This window comes from Phyllostomus hastatus, unplaced genomic scaffold (genome assembly GCF_019186645.2).
Source record: "Phyllostomus hastatus isolate PE091 unplaced genomic scaffold, TTU_PhHast_1.1 phas_scaffold_317, whole genome shotgun sequence".
Lineage (NCBI taxonomy): Eukaryota > Metazoa > Chordata > Mammalia > Chiroptera > Phyllostomidae > Phyllostomus > Phyllostomus hastatus.
The window spans coordinates 20088234-20111733 of NW_025334023.1; the positions used below are offsets into that span (position 1 = coordinate 20088234).

General features: G+C 34.7%; 1 protein-coding gene and 1 pseudogene across 8 annotated transcripts in view; one reads left to right on the forward strand and one right to left on the reverse strand.

Annotated features, from left to right (window-relative positions):
* Nucleotides 1–21011, forward strand: part of DCUN1D5 (defective in cullin neddylation 1 domain containing 5) — a 68486-nt gene extending 47475 nt beyond the window's left edge. For all 8 annotated transcript variants that reach the window (XM_045818221.1, XM_045818222.1, XM_045818225.1 and 5 more), the window contains 4 exons: nucleotides 17282–17390; nucleotides 17478–17582; nucleotides 19144–19246; nucleotides 20685–21011. In XM_045818221.1, coding sequence (XP_045674177.1) covers nucleotides 17282–17390; nucleotides 17478–17582; nucleotides 19144–19246; nucleotides 20685–20740 — 373 coding nt within the window. In that variant the 3' untranslated portion in view covers nucleotides 20741–21011. The remainder of the gene's footprint in view (nucleotides 1–17281; nucleotides 17391–17477; nucleotides 17583–19143; nucleotides 19247–20684) is intronic.
* On the reverse strand, nucleotides 11698–12861 carry LOC123805568 (annotated as a pseudogene).
* Nucleotides 21012–23500: the final 2489 nt, after the last annotated feature.

The following is a 23500-nucleotide window of genomic DNA, read 5'->3' on the forward strand; positions in this document are numbered from 1 at the left end:
AATTTTAACCCTTAGATAACTTTACTAGAGCTCTGCTAAAGAATAGAAACATTCTGGTAGTTAAAGCATATACCATGATCAAGGATAGTGGACTTGATTAATCATGATTAATTAAAATCTAATTTTATAATGCTTAACAACTTTTAGAATAACTTTTTTTACATTTATTTATTTTAAGCCTGTTTATTCATGCAGACTTTTCAAAACTAAGTTGTCTTTCTCTTTTGTGTGAAGGCATTTATGTTTAATTGGTATATAATTAGACTAGAAGGACCTAGGGGATATAATTGCCATATTCTTTCTAAGTATTTTGCTTTTTGTAGTTTTCATCATTGTTTATAATATTCAAAGTTCTCTTCAGATTGAGTTTGATTTAGTAGATGTTTATATTAAACACCTATATTATGTAAGGTACTGCACTGCTTACTGGTGATTTCATTGAGGCTTAAATATGGCTCATGCTCTCTAGTTACATTCTAATAGAGCAAGGGAAGCATTACAATATCAAAACCATAAATCCAGGTAGAATGTGACAAATGCTAGGTTAAAACACAAAATACTATGGAAGCATATCTGCTCATAAAGTTAATTTTAGCTGAATAGACAGGAAGATCTTTTCAAAGGTGGCATTTGAACTGGACCTTGAAGATGATTAGGATTTTGATGGTTGAAAATATAGGAAAATAATGCTTCTGAAGAGGAAATTGTGAGCAGAACTTTGAGAAAGGAAAGCATGTTTGAAGGAAGTAGTCTGGTTCTTAAAATCAAATGATAAATGAAGAAAATTGATAAAATAGGTTAAAATCCAGATGGTTGGGATAATGACTACATGGAGGGCTTTGGCTAACATGTTGAGAGTTTAAAGTGTGTTACAGATACTGGGAAACCATCAGAAGATTTTGAGCGTAGGAATCATCAAGATTTTTTGGAAAGTTTTAAATAAAGCAGTAGTTTTAATGTTTTAAGTTCATAAATTCTTTTAAGAACTTTATGAAAACTGGACCTTATTTCCATTAATTGCACATGTGCTGTTATACACAAAATGTTGCATATGTATCTTCCTCTCCTTGCATTTAGGGATTCAGTATTTCATGGGTACTTGCAAATTTAGAGTGGAGAACTTTGCTCATATCTGCTAGCTTCGGTGGTGGAGAAAACTGTGATGGTGGAGAAAACTGTGAGCATGGAATGTTGAAAAGACTGTGCTTGATATTATAATAATAAAAAAAGGCAAGAAGATAGCATCTGACAAAAATGGTAGTGACTAAGCTGCCTGTCAGGTTCCAAACTGTATACCATCTCCATATTGAACCCTGGAAATTAAAGATTAGAGGTCATGATCTAGCTTGACTTTCTTGAGGGGAGTGAGGAATGGGGAACATTTATATGATTTCTTTTGGTGGGTGTGGAAGGGTGAAGTAATGTGGGATGTTACAGTATGTGTGGTATGTCACTATCATTCATTGAGGGTTTGAGGGTTAACTACTGATTGCAGTTGGTATCCTTTCTTTCTGCTCTCCCCCAGGATCATCATAACAGTTTTAAAATTTGCCCCTTCCACATTCCCAAATACCCCCCAGAGGTGGTGTATATTGTTTTGGTCAAAAGACCTGATTCAGAGAAAGTTCTAAATCTAGAACTTTGGGAATAAAATTTTTACTGTTACACATCTACACGTCACTCTATCAGAACATACTTACTGATGAAGAAAGAGAACCTCACTTAGATCTAATATATAAGTGAGAATTTCTTTTGAAGGTCTCTAATGAAGCAGAAATTTGAAAGCCTCTCTTGGTAATCATACAGGTTTACTCTGCTATCCAGAAGTAGAGCATTCTTGTGAAACCTTTTGGAAGCTGAAATGGCATAAAGCAAAGAAGCAGTTACCATTAATTTATATGAAAAATATTTTGAGCATTCCCAGTCCCCCTAAATAGTGTACCAAATCATACCAAGTACACTTATTTATGTAGAGTTTTATGCTAAACATTAACACCCTTATGAACTCTCTTAGACTTTTCCAATACTTTAGGAAATATCTTGCTAACAGGTGGGTGCACAGAATAAGTCAAGATAAAGCACAAATGGTAACATAACAATCTTAACTATGGCAACCTAATGCTGAGATAGTAAGTGTAGTTTCTGGGGAAGGAGCTTGGTGGCACTGCTTGGGGTGCATGCTACCTCTAGAAAAGATTGTTGCAAAACAAATACCAGCTGATTCTTAAAAGCAAAAATCCTCTTCAGATTTCATTCAGTTATTGAAAACATAGTATTATGTAGCTCTTTCATAATAACGAAGTGACATAATGAGAACTTCAGAAAAAGCAGGGATACCTATACTCAGGAAGTCAATTACCAAATCCTAATGTTCAAATTTAAAATCATTTTCACTTATTCTAACTGTGCAGTAGCCTTGGAGAGTGGTGACATATTGTGCCTGTGTTCCCTAAAATCTGTGAGTTTTTTTTTGTTACTCAAAAAACTATGTTTTGCTTTCCATGACATAATAGTTAAGTATTCATTATTTCTTTTTAGTTCAGGGGAAATATTCTTTCTAAACTTCCCAGGTTATGAGGTATTGACATTAATTCTTCTGAGTCTATTTTGGGCTATATTAAATCTAAGAATTGTTGTAGTGACTGCTTGCATATGTTCACATAGGTTTTGCTAGGTCTGTTCACTGTCTCACTGATGCTGGTAACATGTGGGGGTTTGTGCTCTTATTTTTTTTACTCTTCAAGTAGAGTGAAAAAATTTGTCAGTTATTGTGTTAGATTCTTTCGCTGCTCAAGATTTACATAGACCATTAGGAATGGTATGAAATAGTTTGAAGAGAGCCACCATGTACAGGTGACTTTTAAGTTATTTGCCTTAAAGGGAAATATCACACTCAGAACTGTATATGTATGCTCATTTAATCTTATGCATTGTCTATTAATGTATTGTTTTTAGTGAGAAAATGGAGACTGAAAAAGGTTAAGTAACTTGCCCAAAGCCACATGGCTGCAGATGGAGAAGTTAAAATTTTAAACACTATATTTTTGACTTGAAACTTACTCTTTTACTTTATCTCTGTCGTAAGGTTCTTAAGTTCACATCCTTAGTAACACTGTTTCCTTGTATACCTATGGAATGTAAAATATTTGGAAAAAATTGTACTTTCTTGGATTCTTATATCCTTAGTGATTTACCTACTGCTATTTATGTACTTTACAATTTTGTTTGAACTACAGTTATTCACTGACTTTTCCCCAGGTAGGAATTTTGAAACTTCTTATAGTGAAATAAATATATTATCTACTTTATGATTTTGGTATTCATATTTTTATTTAACAAGTACTGTTTGAATGCCTCTTTATGCCAGACCCTGTGTTGTGGTAGGAAAGATGTCCTTTATCTGTTTTGCCCTGTTTAGACCTGAATTTCAAGTTTAACAAGATTGTGCTTGAGGTTTTATGTGAAAGTATGAACTACATTACTAAAAATATGTAAAAGGCACTGCTTCAAAAGCTACAAAAAAAATACCTCCCACTTAGGATGGATCATGACAAGGAAGGGAGTACATGTAGCTCGTTCATTAAAATGTTATTCTCAGCTGATAACTGGAGATCTACAAGACTTGGTCTGCAAATTTTCAAACAGTGTTACAGTAGCATATAACCTGAAAATTTATTTCTTTTGCATATCTTTTTGGTACAAGATAACTGCATTTCAGCTTTCATTAAAGCTTTATTTTTCCCTTAATAATGAATTTTTGCTCTAGTGAAAGCCACTTGTTGAAATAGTAATGAATTTTTAATAAATAATGAGAATAATCTTTCTTGTTTCTCCATGAAACACATTGTACATTGATTAATATGTAAGGCACTAGGCCCCACACAAAAGTGAACTTATCCAAATTTTGATTTCCATTTTTGGCAGTATGGCAGACTAATGTGCAGAGACCCTATCTCATGTAAGACACTTAAATGTTGGATAAAATATTAAAACATCTTTTAAAAAGCATTCCTGGACTTGACTGTAAATAAAAGCAAGTAATCAGGCCAGAAACGATGAGAGTTGGTGATTTCATAGAGATCTATGGAACTGGCATTTTACCTGAGGATACTATCTGTTCCTAGTCAGGGTCTGGCTGTGAACTTTTTGTCATGCATGTTGGGAACAGGAGACAAATTGCACATACATTCTGAGTTGGATTGGAATCAGAACAAAAATTCCCACATTAGGTCATTAATGCAAAACCTACTTAATTGATAGAGACTTGATTGCTTTTGCTATGTTCTGCATACATTTGGAGGTGAAAGGCTTACACTTGAGAGAATTCTGAGTCAAAAGGTTTTATCTCACAGATTTAAAGATGAAATTCATTATTTGCATGATGCAAGTAAGGATGTATTTTAGAATTGTCGCAGATAAGTAGTACTCTTACATGTAATGGAAGTAATTCTATATAAGAATGTATTTTAAACAGAAGCCTTAATGTCTGCAGAAGAAGGCTCAGTGATCATTATTTAACAATTAAGACAAAAATCACTAACCATATTGGGAAACATCTTAAACTTCAGAATGAAACTCTTAACATCCCCATGAGTGATCACAGTGTCAGTTAAAATAACATTTAATGTGTTTAAAAAGAGGAATAGTCTCAGATGATTAGATATCAAATTAAATTTCTAAAAGTGAAAAATATATAAGATTTAAAATTCAATGGATGAACTACAAAGGAAGTGTAGAGAAGTAGGAATCAATGACCTACAGTATGTGAGGAAAATAGGAAGGAGAGGCTGAGAGACAGTGGATGATTCTTTCATTGATGATTCTTGAAAGTTTTCTCTCTATGCAAGATATAAGTTCCTCATTGAATATGTGGCTTGCAAATAATTTTTCCCACCCTGTAGCTTGTGTTTTGAACCTCTTACAAGGACTTTGCAGAGCAAAAGGTCTTAATTTTGGCAAAGTTTAATTTATCAGCTCTTTCTTTCATGGAATTGTGATTTTGGTGTCAAGTGTTAGATTTCTTTGCCTCTCCCTAGACCCTGAGAATTTTCTGTCTTTTTTTTTATAGGAGACTTACATTTTTACATTTTATATTTAAATTAGTAATGCATTTTGAGTTAATTTTTTAAAAAGGTGTGAGACAAGTTTTGGTTTATTTCTTTGCTTATGGATATGTACTTGCCCCAGTAGCATTTGTGGAAAAAGTCCTTCCACTGAATTGCTTTTGCACCTCTACCAAAAATCAGTTGGATATACTTGTTTGGGTCTGTTTCTGGATCATCTATTCTGGTCTGTTAATCTATGTCTTAAGCTGTTGCCAACACCACAGTTTGCTTTGCCGTAGCTATATACTAAATTCTTTTTGTTTTTAAAATGTAATTAGTGTGCAGTGTTTTATTATTTTCAGGTGTACAACTTAGTGATTAAACATTTATATACCTCACAGTGTGATTAGCACAGTAAGTCTAGTAACCATCTGTTAACCATACAGAGCTATTACCACATCATTGATTATATTCCGTGCCATATATGTATACATATTCCCTGTATGTGTTACATCCCCATGACTTATTCATTATATAACTGGAATTTTGTCCTTATCCTACTTCCCTTTTTCACCCATCTCCCTACCCTTTCTCTCTGGCAACCATCAGTTTTCTGTATCTATGAGTCTATTTCTGTTTTGTTTGTTCTTTTGTGTGTTTAGATTCCACATATAAGGAAGTCATATAGTATTTGTCTTTCACCCTCTAACTTATCTCACTTAGCATGCTACCCTCTGTCTCCATCCATGTTGGTGCAAATGGCAAGATGTCATTCCCTTTTATGGCTGAATAATACTGCATTATCAGTGGACACTGAGATGGTTTTTATATCTTAGCTGTTGAAAATAATAATGCAGTGAACATGAGGGTACATATATCTTTTAAACAAATTAGTGTTTTCATTTTCTTTGGCTAAATACCCAGAAGTGGAATTGCTGGGTCATATACTAATTCTATTTTTAATATTTTAAGGAATCCACATAATGTTTTCCATAGTGATTGTGCTAGTTTACAGTCCTACCAACAATGTACAAAGGATCTCTTTTCTCAACACCATCACCAACATTTATTTGTTAACTTAAAAATTTTTTTATTAAACTTATCAGAGTAACCACTGGTTAATAAGATTATATAGGTTTCAGGTGTACAATTATATGATATATCATCTGTATCTTGCATTGTGTGTTTACCACCCAAAGTCGATCTCCTTCTGTTTACCCCCTTTACTTTTTGCTACTCCCCACACTCCCCACCCCAACTCCCTGTCCCTCTGGTGCTCACCATGCTGTTGCCTGTCTTATTTTGTTTGTTGTTTGTTCATTTGTTGCTTTCAGGTTTATATGCATGAAATCATATGGTTCTTGGGTTATTTCACTTAACATGGTATTCTTGAGATCCATTTCATGTTGTCTCAAATGGCAATATTTCATCTTTTTTGTGGGTGATTGGTATTCCACTGTGTGTGTGTGTGTGTATATATATGTGTGTGTGTGTGTGTGTGTGTGTGTGTATGTGTATGTATATACATATACATAGATGACTTTATCCAGTCATCTGTTGAAGTAAACTAAGGTTGTTCTCATGTCTTGACCACCATGATTAATGCTGCAATTAACATGGGGTTATGTATATCTTTTGGAGTAAATGTTTTCAAATTTTTGTTTATCAGAAGGGTTGTTGGATCATATGGTAACTCTATTCTTAATTTTTGGAGGAACCTCTGTAGTGTTTTCCATGGTGGCTGTACTAGTTTATATTCATTCCCATCAGCAGTGAATGAGGGTTCCTCTTTCTTCACAACTTCTCCAACGCTTAATAAATGCTTTGTTGGTAACAGCCATTCTAACAGGTGTGAGGTGGTATCTCCTTATAGTGTTGATTTACATTTTTCTTATAGCTAGTGAAGTTAAGCATCTTTTCATATATTTATCTGTTGGCCATTTGTGTCTCTTCTTGGGTGAAGTATCTGTTTAGGTCCTCTGACCATGTTGACATTTTGATAATAGCCATTCTGTAGGTATGAGATGATTTCTCATTGTGGTTTTGGTACGTATTTCCTTGAAAATTAGTTGACACTGAACATCTCTTCATATGTCTTTTTACTATCTATATGTCTTTGGAAAAATGTCTCTTCAGGTTCTCTGCCTGTTTTTTAACTTTTTTTTTAATGTTGAGTTCTATGAGTTGAGTTCTTTATATATTTCAGATACGAACCCTTTATTTGATATATCATTTGTGAATACTTCTCCCATTCAGTAGTTGTATTTTCGTTTTGTTGCTGATTTTCTTTGCTGTGCAGAAACTTTTTTGTTAGAGGTAATCTCATTAGTTTATTTTTGCTCTTGTTGCTCTTTCCCAGAGAGACATCCAAAAATATATTGCCAAGACTAATATCAAAGAATTTACAGCTTATGTTTTCTTCTAGGAGTTTTATGGTCTTTCAGGCCTGTCTTTGAAATCTTTCATCCATTTTGATTTTATTTTTGTAGATAGTATAAGAAAGTAGTTCACTTAATTTTTTGCATGTGTCCAGTTTTCATTGAGGAGATTTCCTTTCCCCCATTGTATATGCTTCTGTATTGTTTATACTAATTTATCTTTTTCTTTTTTAATATTAAAGATGGTGGTTTTATTTATTTCCATTACCTTCGTATTTCTAGGAAGAGTAATGCTGTGTTTTTAAATATATTTTATTGATTATGTTATTACAGTTGTCTCATTACCCTCCCTTCATTCCCCTCCACCCTGCACAACCTTTCTCACCCACATTCCCCCCTTTAGTTCATGTCCATGTGTCATACATATAAGTTCTTTGGCTTCTACTTTTCTTACACTGTTCTTGCCTTCCCCATGTCTATTTTCTACCTACCATCTATGCTACTTATTCCCCATACCTTTTCCCTTTCTCTCCTCCTCCTACTCCCCTGTTGCTATCTCTCCATGTGATCTCCATTTCTGTGGTTCTGTTCCTGTCCTAGTTGTTTGCTTAGTTGGTTGTTGTTTTTGATGTGGTTGTTAATAATAGTGAGTTTGCTATCATTTTGCTATACATGTTTTTTATCTTCTTTTTCTTGGATAAATCCCTTTAACATTTCATAAAATAAGGGTTTGGTGATTATGAACTGCTTTAACTTGACCTTATTTATCTGAGAAGCACTATATCTGCCCTTGTACTCTAAATGAAAGCTTTGCTGAATAGAGCAATTGTGGATGTAGGTCCTTGCTTTTCATGACTTGGAATACTTCTTTCCAGCCCCTTCTTGCCTGCAAGGTCTCTTTTGAGAAATCAGCTGACAGTCTGATGGGAACTCCTTTGTAGGTAACTGTCTCTATCTCTTGCTGTTTCTAGTATTCTCTCCTTCATTTTAATCTTGGGTAATATGATGTGCCTTGGTGTGTTCCTCCTTGGGTCCAATTTCTTTGGGACTCTCTGAGCTTCCTGGACTTCCTGGAAGTCTATTTCCTTTGCCAGATTGGGGAAGTTCTCCTTTATTTGTTCAAATGACTTTTCCACTTGTTGCTTTCTCTTCCTCTTCTGGTATCCCTATAATTTGGATGTTGGAACATTTAAAGGTGTCCTGAAGGTTCCTAAGTCTCTCCTCACTTTTTTGAATTCTTGTTTCTTTATTCTTTTCTGTTTGGTTGTTTCTTTCTTCCTTCTGGTCCACTCCATTGATTTGAGTCCCAGTTTTCTTCCCATCACTATTGGTTCACTGTGCATTTTCCTTCATTTCACTTAGCATAGGCTTCATTTTTTCATCTAGTTTGTGACCAAATTCAACCAATTCTGTGAGCATCCTGATCACCAGTGCTTTGAACTGTGCATCTGATAGGTTGGCTGTCTGATAGGTTGGTCGCTTAGTTGTTTTTGCTGTGGAGCTTTGATCTGGTCTTACATTTGGGCCTTTTTTTTTTCTTGTCGCATCTGTTTTGTAGTGAGGGGTGGAGCCTTAGGTTTTCACCAAGGTGGAGCAACCTAGTAGCTGGGTTGTAACACTGTATGTGGGGGCAGGGTCCAAGAGGGAACAGTGGCTCTTGCTCTGCTCTCTGTTGGACTTCAGTCCCTTCCGCTGCTTCCCCCAAGCAAACGGAGCCCTTCTGGTGCTGATTCCCATGTGGGTGGGCTTGTGCATGTTCTAGGACCCTGTGGGTCTCTCCAACCAACTCTCCTCTGAGGCTGGGAGTCTCTCCCACAACCTCAACCCCCACAGGTGTTTTCAATCAGTGCCCCAAGGCTCTATTTCATGGCACTGGGACCCTGGGTTACGCACAGTGCCTTGCCTCACAATCGCTGCCTCGCTGGGTCTGCCAGCCACCACCTATGCACCCAGGGTCCACCCGCTGTGGTCTTGTGTGCCCTGGGATGCCTTATGCACCTGGTGCCACTGCTTTTTGTGTTGAGACCCCTCTCCACCCAGCTGCCCGACTCCTCCCCTCCCACTGGTCTGGATGAACGTGTCTATTTTAACTCCTTGGTTGTCCGACTTCCATACAGTTCAGTTTTCTGTCGGTTCTGGTTGTTATTCTGTTTCTAAATTGTTGTTGTCCCTATCTTGGTTGTGCGAGGAGGCACAGTGTGTTTACCTATGTCTCCATTTTGGCTGGAAGTGATTTATCTTTTTCAAAATTGTTGTAGCTATACCAGATCTTTTATATCTACAAAAAAAACACAACAAACAATACTGAGATTTTGGTTCAACTGCATATGAATTTGGGGAGAATTGACATTTTTACTATTTCAGTCTTCCAAAACATGGAAGATACATATTTCCATTTTTTTAGGTGTTTGATTTCTTTCACCAGTATTGTGTAGTTGAGAGCATTCAAATCCTGTATTTGTTTTCTTACAATTATATCTAAATGTTTTATTTGTATTTTGAGCCACTGGAACTAGTATTATAAATATTTTTAATTTCAGCATTCACATGTTTATTACTAATATATAGAAATACAATGGATTTTTGTATATTTGTGTTGTGTTCTGTGATGTTGCTGAACTTACTTTTTCTGTTTGTGTGTGTGTGTGTGTATTCCATAGATTTTCTACTTGTGTAATTATGTCATATGGTTATGCCATAAAATAGGGAAATAGGGAGCTATTTATTTATTTATTTTTACTTTTATTTTGTTTCCTCCATATATTGGATTGGCTAGAATTTATACCACTATGTTGAATTATGTGGTAAGAGTGTGTATCCTTACCAGCTCCCCAGTTTAGAGGGAAAACACTCAATCTTTCACCATGAAGTGTGTTATCTGTAGGTTGTTTATAGATGCTCTTTATCAAGTTCATGAAGTTATCTTCTATTTCTGTTTTTCTGTGAGTTTTAACATAAATGAATGTTAAATATTTTAAATGCTTTTTTGCATTAAATCATATAAGTATGTAGTTTTTCTTTACTATCTTGTTAATATTGTGATTGCATTGATTTTTGAATATTGAATCATTCTTGCATACCTGGAATAAATCCCACTTTTTCATGGCATATAATTATTATAAAGCTGAATTCTGTTTGCTGGCATTTTGTTAAGGATTCATGAAGGATATTGGCCTGTAATATTCTTTTTCCTATTTATTTACTTACTTAGATATAATTGACATCTAACATTACATTAGTTTCAGGTATATACCATAATGATTCAATATTTGTATATATTGCAAATGATCACCACAATAGGTCTAGTTAACATCTATAACCATACATAATTAAATGGTTTTTTTCTTGTGATGATTTCTTTCTTTTCTTTTTTTAAAATACTGTCTTCGTCTGGTTTTGGTGTTGAGTTAATACTGAATTTATAAAGTGAATTGGGGAGTTTTTTTATATATTTTATTTTCTGAAAGAGATTTATTTATTTCACATTGTGTATGTTGTGGTAGTTTCTGGTTTTTTTAAGGAATTGCTCCATTTCATCTACATTGTCAAATTTATTTTCTTTTCATATCTGTAAGTGTTTAGTACTATTTTTTTTTAGTAGAGAAAATGTTTATTACGTTGAGACACAATTTTATACTTAATGAAGTTTTTCTTCTCATTATGATACTAACTATGGTGTGTTTTTAATACCAGGACAATTTTTAGTAAATGAGGCCATGATTTAAGTATCTTATTGAAAGTTAAAACTGCACATATTTTGAGAGAATGGACTTAAACTCAGACACTCTGAAGAGACCTTCCACTTAGTACCTATTATTTATGATACGGTCTCCTTTACTCCTTAATGAATAAGGAACATGATGGCTGAACTGATGCACCCTTGAGGACTCATTTGTAGTCAATGATTCCTGTAGAAGACTTTGAATAATATGTAAAAGAAGTTGCTGAAAATTCTCAGTGGCACAGGAAAGCAAATTGTAAACATTTGTCATAGATTTTCCTCCATACATGGCTTTTTTATGATGCGTTAGTCATTTTACTTGGGATTTTAGAAAATAGTGAATTAAGATTCTTTACTATGCAAACTGGACATTGGGAAAAATATGCATGACACAAGGCAAATTGTAAACCCTATTGTTGAATGAAAGGTGTTGAAATTAAAAAAAAAGGAGGCAGCAATAAAAAGTTGGTGAGAATGGTGCAGATAAGCTCAGTGCATTAGGCGCATCCAAGGCTAGAGGCGCACTACAAAGAAGTGGGTGAGAGTGTAAGATTTAAGAGCTTGGAGAACACGGTGTCATGGGGATAGTACATGTCATAGGACTGAAAATTGGATACATTTTCCAAGTAAAGGAACATGAAAAGAATTTACAGATGAGAAACCCATGGTTTGTGATGTTATAAAATGTGAGATAGTGCTAGCATCGTAGTCTAGGAAAACCCCAAGATGACGGGGAGGAGCAGTCAGATTGAGGGTTAATTTCATGGGATCAGAAGAGGAAGATAACACAAAAACATTGTATTCAAACTGATTCTCTAATAGTATAAACCACAAGCATTTTTTAGGTTCACAACTAGAGGTAATAAGAGTCTTGTTTACCGTATACTCCCAAGGCCCAGGCCTGTTTCTCTGACATATCCACCTCCCAGTAATGCTTCCCTGATGTGATAACCAGTGCACCAAGTACAGTAGAAGTGTTCTTATTTGTATCTAGATATTTCACTTGTCTCAGATCCACAGAAATGGCAACATTTTCTTTGTCCTTGGGAAGGTCCAGGGTAATGTGAACCCAGTAGTGGTGCACATCAGTCAGTTCTTGCACCATCCCACTCAGGTCAGGAGCTTGGAACACTGTCCTTTGTTTTTTGGAGACGGTTTTTGACTTGAGAGGGAAGGTCTTACTCCTTTCCATGATGCCCTTCACATTCTTCCAGAAGTTCTCTCTGGTTTGATGTCAGCTTCCCAACTTTTCAGCTTCTTGGTGTTTAGCCCTCGGCCTGTCCAGAGCTACCTGCAGCTTTTCCTTGTGCTCCTGGGCAACTTCCTCCATGAGGAAAGCTCGGGGCTCTTGAGACCTCCCGCAAAGCCAGCAAATGAGCTTCCCATCCTCCCTACAGAAGAGCAGGACTTTCTCTCCATGGTGCACACAGAGATCTCTCTTTTGCTCCTCTGGGCTCAACTTTACCTCCCTAAGTGTCTCTACTATGTTGGCCATATGCTTGCTGATTAGGCTGCAGGTTCCCAGGCTCGTACCAGGCTGGCACACAGGGCAGCTGCTCTCTCCTTGTTTGCTGACTTTGGATTCCTTGTTGTCTGCATTGATGCAGGCTTGGCAGAAGCTGTGCCCATGGCCCATGTTCAGGGGTTCTGTCAGGAGCTCCAGGCAGATGGTGTAGGTCAGCTCCTCCTTTCATTTCAGCAGGATTCCTGAATCCATTGCAGTCTGTCCTAATCTGAGGCTCCTTTGGCTGAGAGATTTCTGCAATGTTTGTGGGGGAAAAAAACCTGTTCACTTGTTCTGGAGTTCCAGCCTGAGGGGCAGTTGTGGGCAGGATTCACTCTCCAAACCAGGGGCCCGTTGTCCACCTGTAATACTGTTCTATATTTTATTCCTAATTTTTGTCTTCTCCTTTTTTCTTTGTTACCCTGCTAAAAACTTGTCAGTTATATTGATCTTTTCCAAAAAAAACAATTCTTTGTTTCATTGATTTTTCTCTCTTGTTTTCCTGTTCTTAATTTCATTATTTTCTGCTCTTAATTATTTGCTTTCTCCTGCTTGCTCTAGGTTTATTTTGCTATTATTCTTCGTTTAGGTTCTGAAGTTGGGAGCTTTGATTGTTGATTGAGACTTTTTCTCTTTTCTAATGTTTGCATTTAGTACTACCCCTTTCAGCACTGCTTTTTGTCTCACAAAATTTGATGTGTTATGTTTTCATTTTCATTCAGTTTAACATTTATTTTGCATTTCATTGAGACATGCCCTTATCTGTGGATTATTTAGGACATTGCTGTTTATTTTCTCAGTGTTTGGAGATTTTGCTGTCATCTTTATGCCATTTCTAGTTTGGTTTAATTATGGTCGGAGAATATATTTTGTGCTATTTCAATTTTTTCGTATCTGTTGACATTTGTTTTATGGCTCAGGAATATGGTCTCTCTTGTCTTATGTTCCAAGGTTCACTGGGAAAGAATATGTGTTTTGTTGTCATTAAATGAAGTCTCTTATTATTGTCAATTAGAGCCTGTTGATGGGTGGTGTTGCCGAAATTCTTCTCTATGTTTGCTGATGTTCTGTCTAGTTGTACTATCAGTTGCTGAGAAAGGGGTTATTGAAATCTCTATAATTGTTGACTTGTTTATATTTTTCCTTTCAGTTCTAAAAGTACTTCTCATATTTTGTGGTTCTTGTTTGGTGTATACATATTTAGGATTGTTATGTCTTGATGGATTGACTTTTTTTTCTTTTATCAACATGTAATGTTCCTCTTTGTTGTGATTTTTTACTTTGAACTCTACATTAGCTGACACTAACATTGTCAGCCTCATTTCTTATTGTTTCTGCAATACGTCAACTTTCCATTATTTTACTTTCAGTCTGCCTTCATGTCAGTTTCTTTTTTCTAGATTGCATATAGTTGGGTCTTTTTTTTTTAAATGTCCATTTTTGTCTTCTAATGGTAATCTTTAGGCTACTGGCATTTAATGTGAAGGGTTTAATTCTGTCCTGTATTTTACAATCCAAAAATTTTCATTTGGTTCTCTTTTACATGTTACAATTTTTCACTTTCTATCTTCATTTTTTATTTCATTAACAATTGATTATTGAAGCATTTTTATAGTAACTTAAAATCTCTGTCAAATCTAAATGTCACTTTTGTGTTTGCATCTATTGTCATTTTTGCATTCTCTTTAATATCTTGGCTTTTAGTAGGACAAGTGATATTTTTTATTATAACCTGGAAATTTTGAATATTAATGAAATTTTGGATCTTATTTAAACCTGTTTTTTTTAAAAAAATTATTTATTTATTGTTAGAGAGAGGGAAAGGGAGGGAGGGGGAGAGGGAGAGAAACATTGATGTGATAGAGAAACATCAGTCGGTTGTTGCCTCTTGCACACCCCCAACCAGGAGACCTGGCCCACAACCCAGGTATGTGCCTGACAGGAATTCGAACTGGCAACCTTTTCATTTGTGGAATGGTGCCCAACCCACTGACCCACACCAATGAGGGCTAAACCTATTGCTTTAACTAGCTTCCTATAACACGACTTTGGCATTATTTTCAGTTGCAGGTAGAAACTAAAGTTTCTTACTCTTCATCCATTGACATCTGAGGAGGGAGGTCCTCATTAGTATTGGCAGGCATGACAGTTGTAGATCCCCACTAGGCTTCCACTGATACACCTTCTTGTTCCCCACGAAGTCTCTACTCACACGACTAGGGTAAAAGCCCTGACTCTTCACAAGTTCTTCTTTGATACTACCCAAGGACAGAGGAGTATTGGCTACTCCTTACTACCTGGTGGGAGGAGAAGTTCATGTTCTCCATGTGGTTTCCATTGATAATGCAGGAGTTGAGAGCGGGGCATCCTTATACATGGTGAGGGTGGACAATTTAGGTCTCCATTCAGTCTTTACTGGCAAAGATGGGGCTTTCTTGGTGGGTTTTTCTTTATTTTTTTTGTCTGCCCCATTGGCATTTCTGGTTTGCCAATTCCTTTAGCTAGGAGAGATGAGGCAGAAAGAAAACCCAGGGAACTCACTATTGTCCCTGAAACAACTTTTTATGCTTGTTATATATATAATGTCTAGGGCTTTTAGTTGAATTACCCAGAGAGGGAAAAGTACCTTTACTCCATCTTCCTGGAAGCAGAAGTTATCTTTTTTTTTTAAACCTTCTGTGCCCCTCACTCCAATCCCACTCTAGTTAGTTCCTCATTTCTCTGTCTTTTAGGACCAAATTCTTTGGAACCATGTATCTATACTTATTTTCTCTAGTTCCTCTCTCCTCCTCCTCTTACACCTATTCTAGTAAGACTTTTGTCCCTACCTCTTCTCTGAAATCACTTGGCAAAGCATCATTTACAAGTGAAGAATGAAAGCTGTGATAATCAAAACTGTGGCTGAAGCTAAATTTATACTTAAAGAAAAAAAAGCCTGAAACTGCATGAGCTAGTGTCTAATTTAAGAAGTTTTAAAAAGGATCAACCCAAAGAAAGAAGGTAAAAGGAGATGAAAAGATGTTTATTAATAAAATTAAAAGCAAAGCTAAAATTGAGAGAATTAAATTCTGACAAGATGGTCAAGAAAATCAAAGTTAAAAATACAATGCATATTAGAAGTTATAAATAATTTTAATTGATATATTTAAATAAAATTGTGTGAAGTATACAAAGTATCTGAAAAGTATACAAATAAGATCAAGCAGGACTGAAAAAGAACTAGAAAATCTGAATGGGCCTATCACCATTAAAAAGGCCCAGTTGGTTTTTCACCAAAGTTTAGACAACTGCTATTTTCAGTGGTCAGTAAACTTTTTCAAAAGAAAGAATACTAGTATTCATTTTATTTTTTCTGAGGTTTATGTTACAAGTTTGTTACCGAAACTAGCAAGGAGGATGTAACAGAATGAAATATATAAGCCAGTCTCACACAGGAGCATAGCAAAAAAAAAAATCTAGCAATGGGTTAACTGGTAATACCATCAAATTTGGCTTATTCTAGATATGCAAGATTAAGGAAGAATAGAAATTTAATCAAAATATTTAGACTTTAATAAAATAGTAAGTTATTACATGTCATGTTACTGATTTAGAATAGTGAAAATCTTAGTTAAAACAGATGCTAGGTGTCTGTACTACATGATGAGTACTAAAATTCAGTTTTGAGTGAAATAACTGGATCACATAGATAGCACAACTAATTGGATTGAAGGGAGTCAGGTGGTCTCAGGGATGGCAGAATGAGGTTTTGATGAGTAATATTTAGTGAAAGTGTTGGAATAGCATTTCAGGTACAGGAAAATAATATGTACTAAAGCATCCTTGTGGCATTTGGTTATGGTGACATATAAATACAGCACAGTAAGGACATTGGGACCTGGCAGATGATGTAACAGGAGATTTGGGCCAATTGTGAAAGGCTTTGTTTGTCTTGCTTCTTGCTAAGTAGTGGAATATATCAACCCAGTGAAAGTCAAAGTCAGTAAAGATTTTTGAGCATTCTGTTTATTTAGCTTCTTAAGTTTAATGTCTTGTCTTAGAAGTAACATGTATAACTTGTTTGCATTCTTTGGCATGTATATGTACCTTACTTGAAGTCAGGTGCTGCCACTGATTTTCCTCAATTTTTTGTTGACTAGAAATGTAAGTCTGAATTTATGACTGAACCGCTAATATATATTAATTTTCTCAGTGCAATTCTTAAACTTTGAAAACTACTCATGGCTAATCTCTCACCAAGCTGGTGCCTAAGAACTTTCCAGTGAAATATGTGACAGAGGCCTGAGTGATTTCATTTGTTCTGTCATTTGCTAACTATGTGGTGAAAGCACATTTTAATACCTCTCTTTTTTAAGAGACATTTTAAATTTTATTGGAGTTTTTTATTGAGTTTTTTTTTTGTAATTGTCATTGGAGTGAACTTTAATTGGTTTCTAGGGGTTTTTTTCCCTTTTATTGCATTGGTAGATACAAGGCAACAGGTTGGTTTGTTGTACTGAATTTTGAATCAGTATTTTAAATCTAAATAACTATTTTGCTCCCACTTTTTTTTCATAATGAATTCCTTTAAACTTTCTAAAGGTGCTTTTATTTAATTTTTGTGATTATATAATGTTTGATTTTTAACTTTAAGGTGTGACTGCACAGAAAAGTTACAGAACAAATTTGACTTTTTGCGTTCACATTTGAATGATATTTCTTCGTTTAAGAATATCTACAGATATGCCTTTGATTTTGCAAGGGTAAGTGGAATATTCATGTTGTGTAATTCTAATAGATTTTTAATCTTGAGGCCACACTTATGAAATTTTTTTTTACTTATTTTATAGGATAAAGATCAGAGAAGCCTTGATATTGATACTGCTAAATCTATGTTAGCTCTTCTGCTTGGGAGGACATGGCCACTGTTTTCAGTATTTTACCAGTACCTGGAGGTATGAATCTTTTTCTTTGATTTTGAAAATACGGTTTTAAAATTTTGTCTGATTGACAATGCATCTTTGAGAAAAAGCAAATAGGTTTTTAATACTGTGCTTTTTAAAAAATCTGCTTTAGTAGAAAATTACTTTTAAAATGTATGACCTGCTTGTCATATTTAGATACAAGTTCATATTCAGTAATATATTCTATACATAGTTATTTTAATTCTATGTTCTGCATGCTCCCTTGCTCTCTATTAAAAAAGAAACTTCAAGAAATAATTTTAGCACAGTCTTCACACAAAAGCACTTTCTTGGGCTTTTGGCAGGAGAACGTTAATGATAGTGCGCAAATCTGAAGTTTCTAAATCAGATTTCTTTCTGTTACACAGGGTCTTAGGCTGAAATCCACATAAGAACGAGTTATAGTAATCGAACTTTCACTTAGGCTCAATCTAAAGCTTTTCATATTTGATATCTACAAATATGAGGCTGTCTGTAATGGTGTATGTACTTAAATGTACTGCTTACTAAAAGTATATGCTGAATTTATGAAGAAAGTATTCTTTTAAAAGGTTTATCTGCTACTATAGGCAGTGGTTTTAAGAAGATACTGTTCCTTTTTTTCCATTGCTTCCTTTGGTTTTCTATCCATTTTTGTGCCTGAAAAGTTTCTTATGTTTTATTTTTATATAGGTCTCACCATTTTTTATATTACAGATCTGCTTTTGGCTTTGAAAATAATTTCTCATAAAGCTGATTGTTTATCATAGCAAGTTCTCCAGACTATTTGCTTAATTTCGTGATAAGAGACAGTGGTATGAAAGGTCTTGTGTGAATGGATTTAGTGCACACTTAAATCTTTCAGCCTAATAAAATAGATGTCGATGATGGATGTTATCAGTCTTCATCCTATTAGTAGTTTTGGCAAAATTAAATATAACTGAATATAAAAATACTTCCAAAAAGAACTGAGAGGGCTAAATATTTTCAAACACTTGTTATCCAGTGAAGGGTGCTTGACATACTATCTTTTAAAATCTTTAGAACACCATTTTGAATTGCATTTAATGCCCATTAGCAAATGAGGAAATGGGTTCTTTTATGTAACTTTCCTAAAGTTACTCATTTAAGTGGCAGAGTGGAATTTGAACCCATGTCTGTAGTCTTTCCATTGCCTCCAAAGGTGCCAACTTCAAAATGTGTCTAAATAGTAAATCTCATTCAAAGAAATGAATTACTGGGAGGCAGCAGAAGGGAACTAGCTGGATGTAGGAAATAGTGTATATCTTGATCTCATTTTTGGTTACACAAGAATATATATAGGTAAAATTTTCATTAGTACCCTGATACTCTTGTTATTCTTCAAAAATGAAAGAAAAATAAACGAAGAAATAAATTGGTGACGTTAAAATGTAAATGCCCCTGAGGATTCTCTTAGATACAGAAATAATTTAAAAGAGGAATAAGTGTTTTAGGTATGACCAGATTACAAAATATAACTACATTTAGAGAAGTCAGGCCCTAATAAATAATGCTTGTTCTATAATCCAAATATTTATATTATTTTCCTCAGCAATCAAAGTATCGTGTAATGAACAAAGATCAGTGGTACAATGTATTAGAATTCAGCAGAACAGTCCATGCCGATCTTAGTAACTATGATGAAGACGGTGCTTGTAAGTATGTTTTCCTATGAAAATAAAATTTTTTAGACTATTAAATGAGAATATGCATTTGTGTAACATTACCATAAAGGACTTAAATTGCTTAACAGTAGCTTTTATTTATAGGAAGTGTAGGGGAGGCAGGTATGTATGGTAGGTGGAGAGTTTAGATTGAGCAATAGTACAAAATCTGTGCTGATAAATGAAATATTTTTAGTTTCTCAGTAACAGCATAATAAAGCTTAATTTAAATTATAATCTCTGTATCTAGAAGCTAAAATTCTGCCTCATGTCTGCCTTTCCTGGTACTTTTCTATGGAAGAAAAGACTACTCATGATTTAAAAAAATAGGAAAGCAAAACATCAGCTATAATAGAAAAAGTTATATTAATATGAAAGCTTTTTCTAAAATCTGACAAAACTATACCTTTCATAGGAATTAGTGGCTGGAGCCCAGTAGTGGCTTATGTTGGACTTGCTTTCCAGTTTGCTGGTATTCCAAAACTAGGTTGCTTTTCAATTGACACTTATTATTGTACTTGTTTGCTATTTATTTTACAGTCTATCAAAAGCAAGAGAAAAATAGAGACTACCACAAGGTTGTTCATTTTAAGAAAAATAGGGCAGCCATATTTCTTTGTGGCAATGAGTTTTCAAACAAAATAAAACCAGAGGCATGCATACATGGAACAGACTGACAGATCTCATGGGGAGAGGGTGGGGAAGAACTAGAAGAAATTAGCCAAAGAACATATTGCATAGCCTATGGATACAGACAACAATGTGGTGAAGCCTGGGAGGGTGTGCTGGGTGAAGAGCGGGGAAATGGAGGGCATCTGTAATAGTGTCAACAATAAAAATAAAATCAAACAAATTTAAAAAAAAGTAAACAGTGAGCTCATTTAAATTACCTACCTGGCTGGCTTCTGTAGGTAAATGACTTTGCACCCCTTGAATTATAAAAATGTCTTCAGTTCTTAGGTCATGTATTTATTAGTTACTTGCTTTGTGTTGAGATTTAACTGGAACTGTATAAGTCTCTAATATGGTTACCCATTCAACAAACTCACATACTTCTAGGTGAGGCAACATAGAAATACTAGGTTTAACACTTTTCACATTGTTTAATAATGAAATGGCAAATTCTATGTGCAGTTGCAATAAGGGAGAGGTTAACATTGATTTAGTTATTGGAGAGTTCATGAAACACTTAAACTTTGAGAAGGAAGTTGCCAAAGATACCCGTTGTGTAAAAGCCCTTTATTTAAAACAAAGGAAAAACGAAAAAGCTAAGACAGCACCATTAGGTGCTGAAGAGGGAGGCTGGAAGCAAAACACCTGAATAAGGGAAAGGTCAGTTATTATTATCCTCACGGAGCTCATGAGGAGTTTTTCTAATAAGTTAGGTTAGTTCACTGAATTCTAACAGAAATTGTTTCTTTATTTCTAGGGCCTGTTCTTCTCGATGAATTTGTTGAATGGCAAAAAGTCCGTCAAACATCATAGCAAGAACTATTGTGAAGAAAACGCAAACTTTTTGATTCCTATGTGTATACAAGTTAGATGAGAAAAAAAAATCCAAAGGGTGCATTTTTATTCATATGAAAGACTTCTCATAGTACTTTCTTTTCTCCATTTTTTTTAAAGGAAGTTTTCTTGTTACATGTGATGGGGCTTGTGCCACACTTCTTCTGAGACTGAATATTCAGTTTTTGTTTTGAGTTATGTTTATTACATTTATTTCAGAACAATAAAGATTCCGATTTGTGATAAAGGCCTTAAAGTGAAGATGTCCCTTGAGTGTCAGAGTGGTATTTATTTTTGTAAATTTTAATTCTTGAATTTTAGAGGTTCTATTCACCATGAATTTGTGGAATTTTAAAGATTTTAAATAACATTAATATTTGGCAGTATATTCTGCTGATGGCCTGTCTTCATGTCTTCCTCTCTGCTCAGTTAGGAACAATATTTATTGACTTCTGGGATAATAATATTCTGGTGCAGCTAGTACATTTTTGGATATTGGAAGTGCTCCAACTTTCAGCTCTGGTTTTCTGTGAAAGCTGCCATGGTTTGATGCACCCACTTTATCTGAAAAGTTTAGAATTAGAAAGATGATGTGTAGTCATTTTCTTTTCCAACCACCAACTAGTACTGTCAATAAGCATAAAGAAGCAGCATTCCATGTATATTCTTAATGTGAATTTTAAGTTTTCTGTATTCTGTCATTTTACAAGTACCTTTTATTACTTGAAAGAGCAAGGCTCATATATTAATGGTCTCAGAATCAGACAAGCAGACAAACTGAGAGCATGAGAGAATGAAGATCAATATTGAATAAAGTTGTATCATCATCATTGTTATTACTAGTGGCATATGTATCCATTTAACTGTTATTTTGTGATACAGGGAGCTGTGTTGAGTGCTTTTTTTTTCCTCCATTAAGAGAATCTTAGCTTGATGTTTTGGATTTATTTAAGATATATATAGGAAAAGAAGGTAATAGAATAAGGAATTATCAGAGAACTCTGGATATAATGATGCACATCTCACAGTTGCCATTTATAGTCTTGCAGTCACGGTACTGCTAATTATCACAGTTTTCTGACTGTTGGCAGTAAAGTATCTTGAGGCAAGGGCAGCCTTTTCTACTTCACATAGAAAACATTTTTTGCACTAGCAGCAGGGTTGTTGTACATTCCTTTTCAAACCATTCAGTATTCCAGTTATGTGAAAACTGTTCACATTCTTAGTCCAGTCATAGCCTCGGTAACATTTCTAGTTGCATTGTATGAGTGGAGAGAAGTAAATAGAATATTTTTTCCATAAGGCCATTTCTATTGGAACTTAAGGTGAAGGTTGATTTTTGATGGTGAATTTATTTAATGAGTGATTTTCAGTATTGATCACTTAAGGGAGAATAGCATTATAAAGATTTTTATGGTTTGTTTGCTTTTTGGTTAATAAACTGGGAGAAAATGATTGCTGTTTTACTTGCCTTCCTAATGAAATTACTTTGTAGAACACTGATGCAATAGTGGGAAATAACTTTTTAACTATTAGAATCACTGAATTAGAACTGAGCCCACCAACAATGTTATGATTTAACATTATAAAGATATTTAATATCAAGTTTAAGTATTTTGATTTTTAGACATTTGAGTCTTTATAATTTGACTCCTCTCTAAGGCACAACTGCTGAACTTGAAGAATATTGCCCATTTTTGCTTAATTCCAAAACATAATTTAAGTGAAACCTTACAAGTTGTCCTTTTATTGCCCAAACTAATTGTAATGTCTTTGTCATCTTCACTATTTGAGTTAGAAAACAAAACAAAACACTTAAGACTTATAGATGACCCTAGAAAAAAATACATGGAACTATTTACTTCGCTTACTTATCCAAAGATACTTTTAAGACTCTTTGAATCTGAAAACTAAAATGAAAGCTTTTTCCCTTAAGTCAAGAGTCTAATCCTATCCAGGCCGTGCTTGCTTTACTCCCTTGTTCCTTCTTGTTCTCTTAACCTCCTTAGAGTCACAACATTCACTTACTTTGGAGGCAGAATTACTCTGCCTCATTTATCAGTCAGGATGTAGGCTTGTCCCTGCTTGTTATAACTTTCTTAATTTATATTTGAACAGCATTTAATTTATTGGGAAATTTACAATCAAAAGAGATTAAATGATATAAGAGTACAGGATTAAGGAGCCTATGGTATAAAAAAGAAGTCTCCTAAATGTTGTCCATCTTGTTTAACTAGTTAGCTTTAAGTGCCTTTCCAGATAGTCTGTTGTAAAATTTTCAGGATTTCTTTGTATAGGATAAAATATTCAATGGTGTTTTATAATTGGAAATGACTTGCTTCTTACAGAGTAGCACACAAATGCAGTAAAACTGCTTGAAGAAAGTAGAGCCAGGTGTTGATTCTTTGGTGTGAAAGGATAGAGAAGCTTTCCCCCCAACCTCTAAGAATTAGTAGTTTGAACAAGGCCTGGTATTCTTAGGTCATTGGGAGGAATTCAGGTAACATAGTGTTATCTTAATCAGTCATAAAGAAATGGTGTATTGTTATGTGCTGAACTGTCTCCTGCATTAGTGTTTGTTTTTATTGTCTAATGCTTTCTTGTTTTTTAAATGCTGCCAGTAAAATTCTTGACAATACAATTTTGACAGGTAGTATTTTTGTGTATAATGTATAGGGTTCGTTGATTTGGGTTTTACTCTACTGCAGTGTACTGTGGACTTAGTGTTTCCTAAATTGT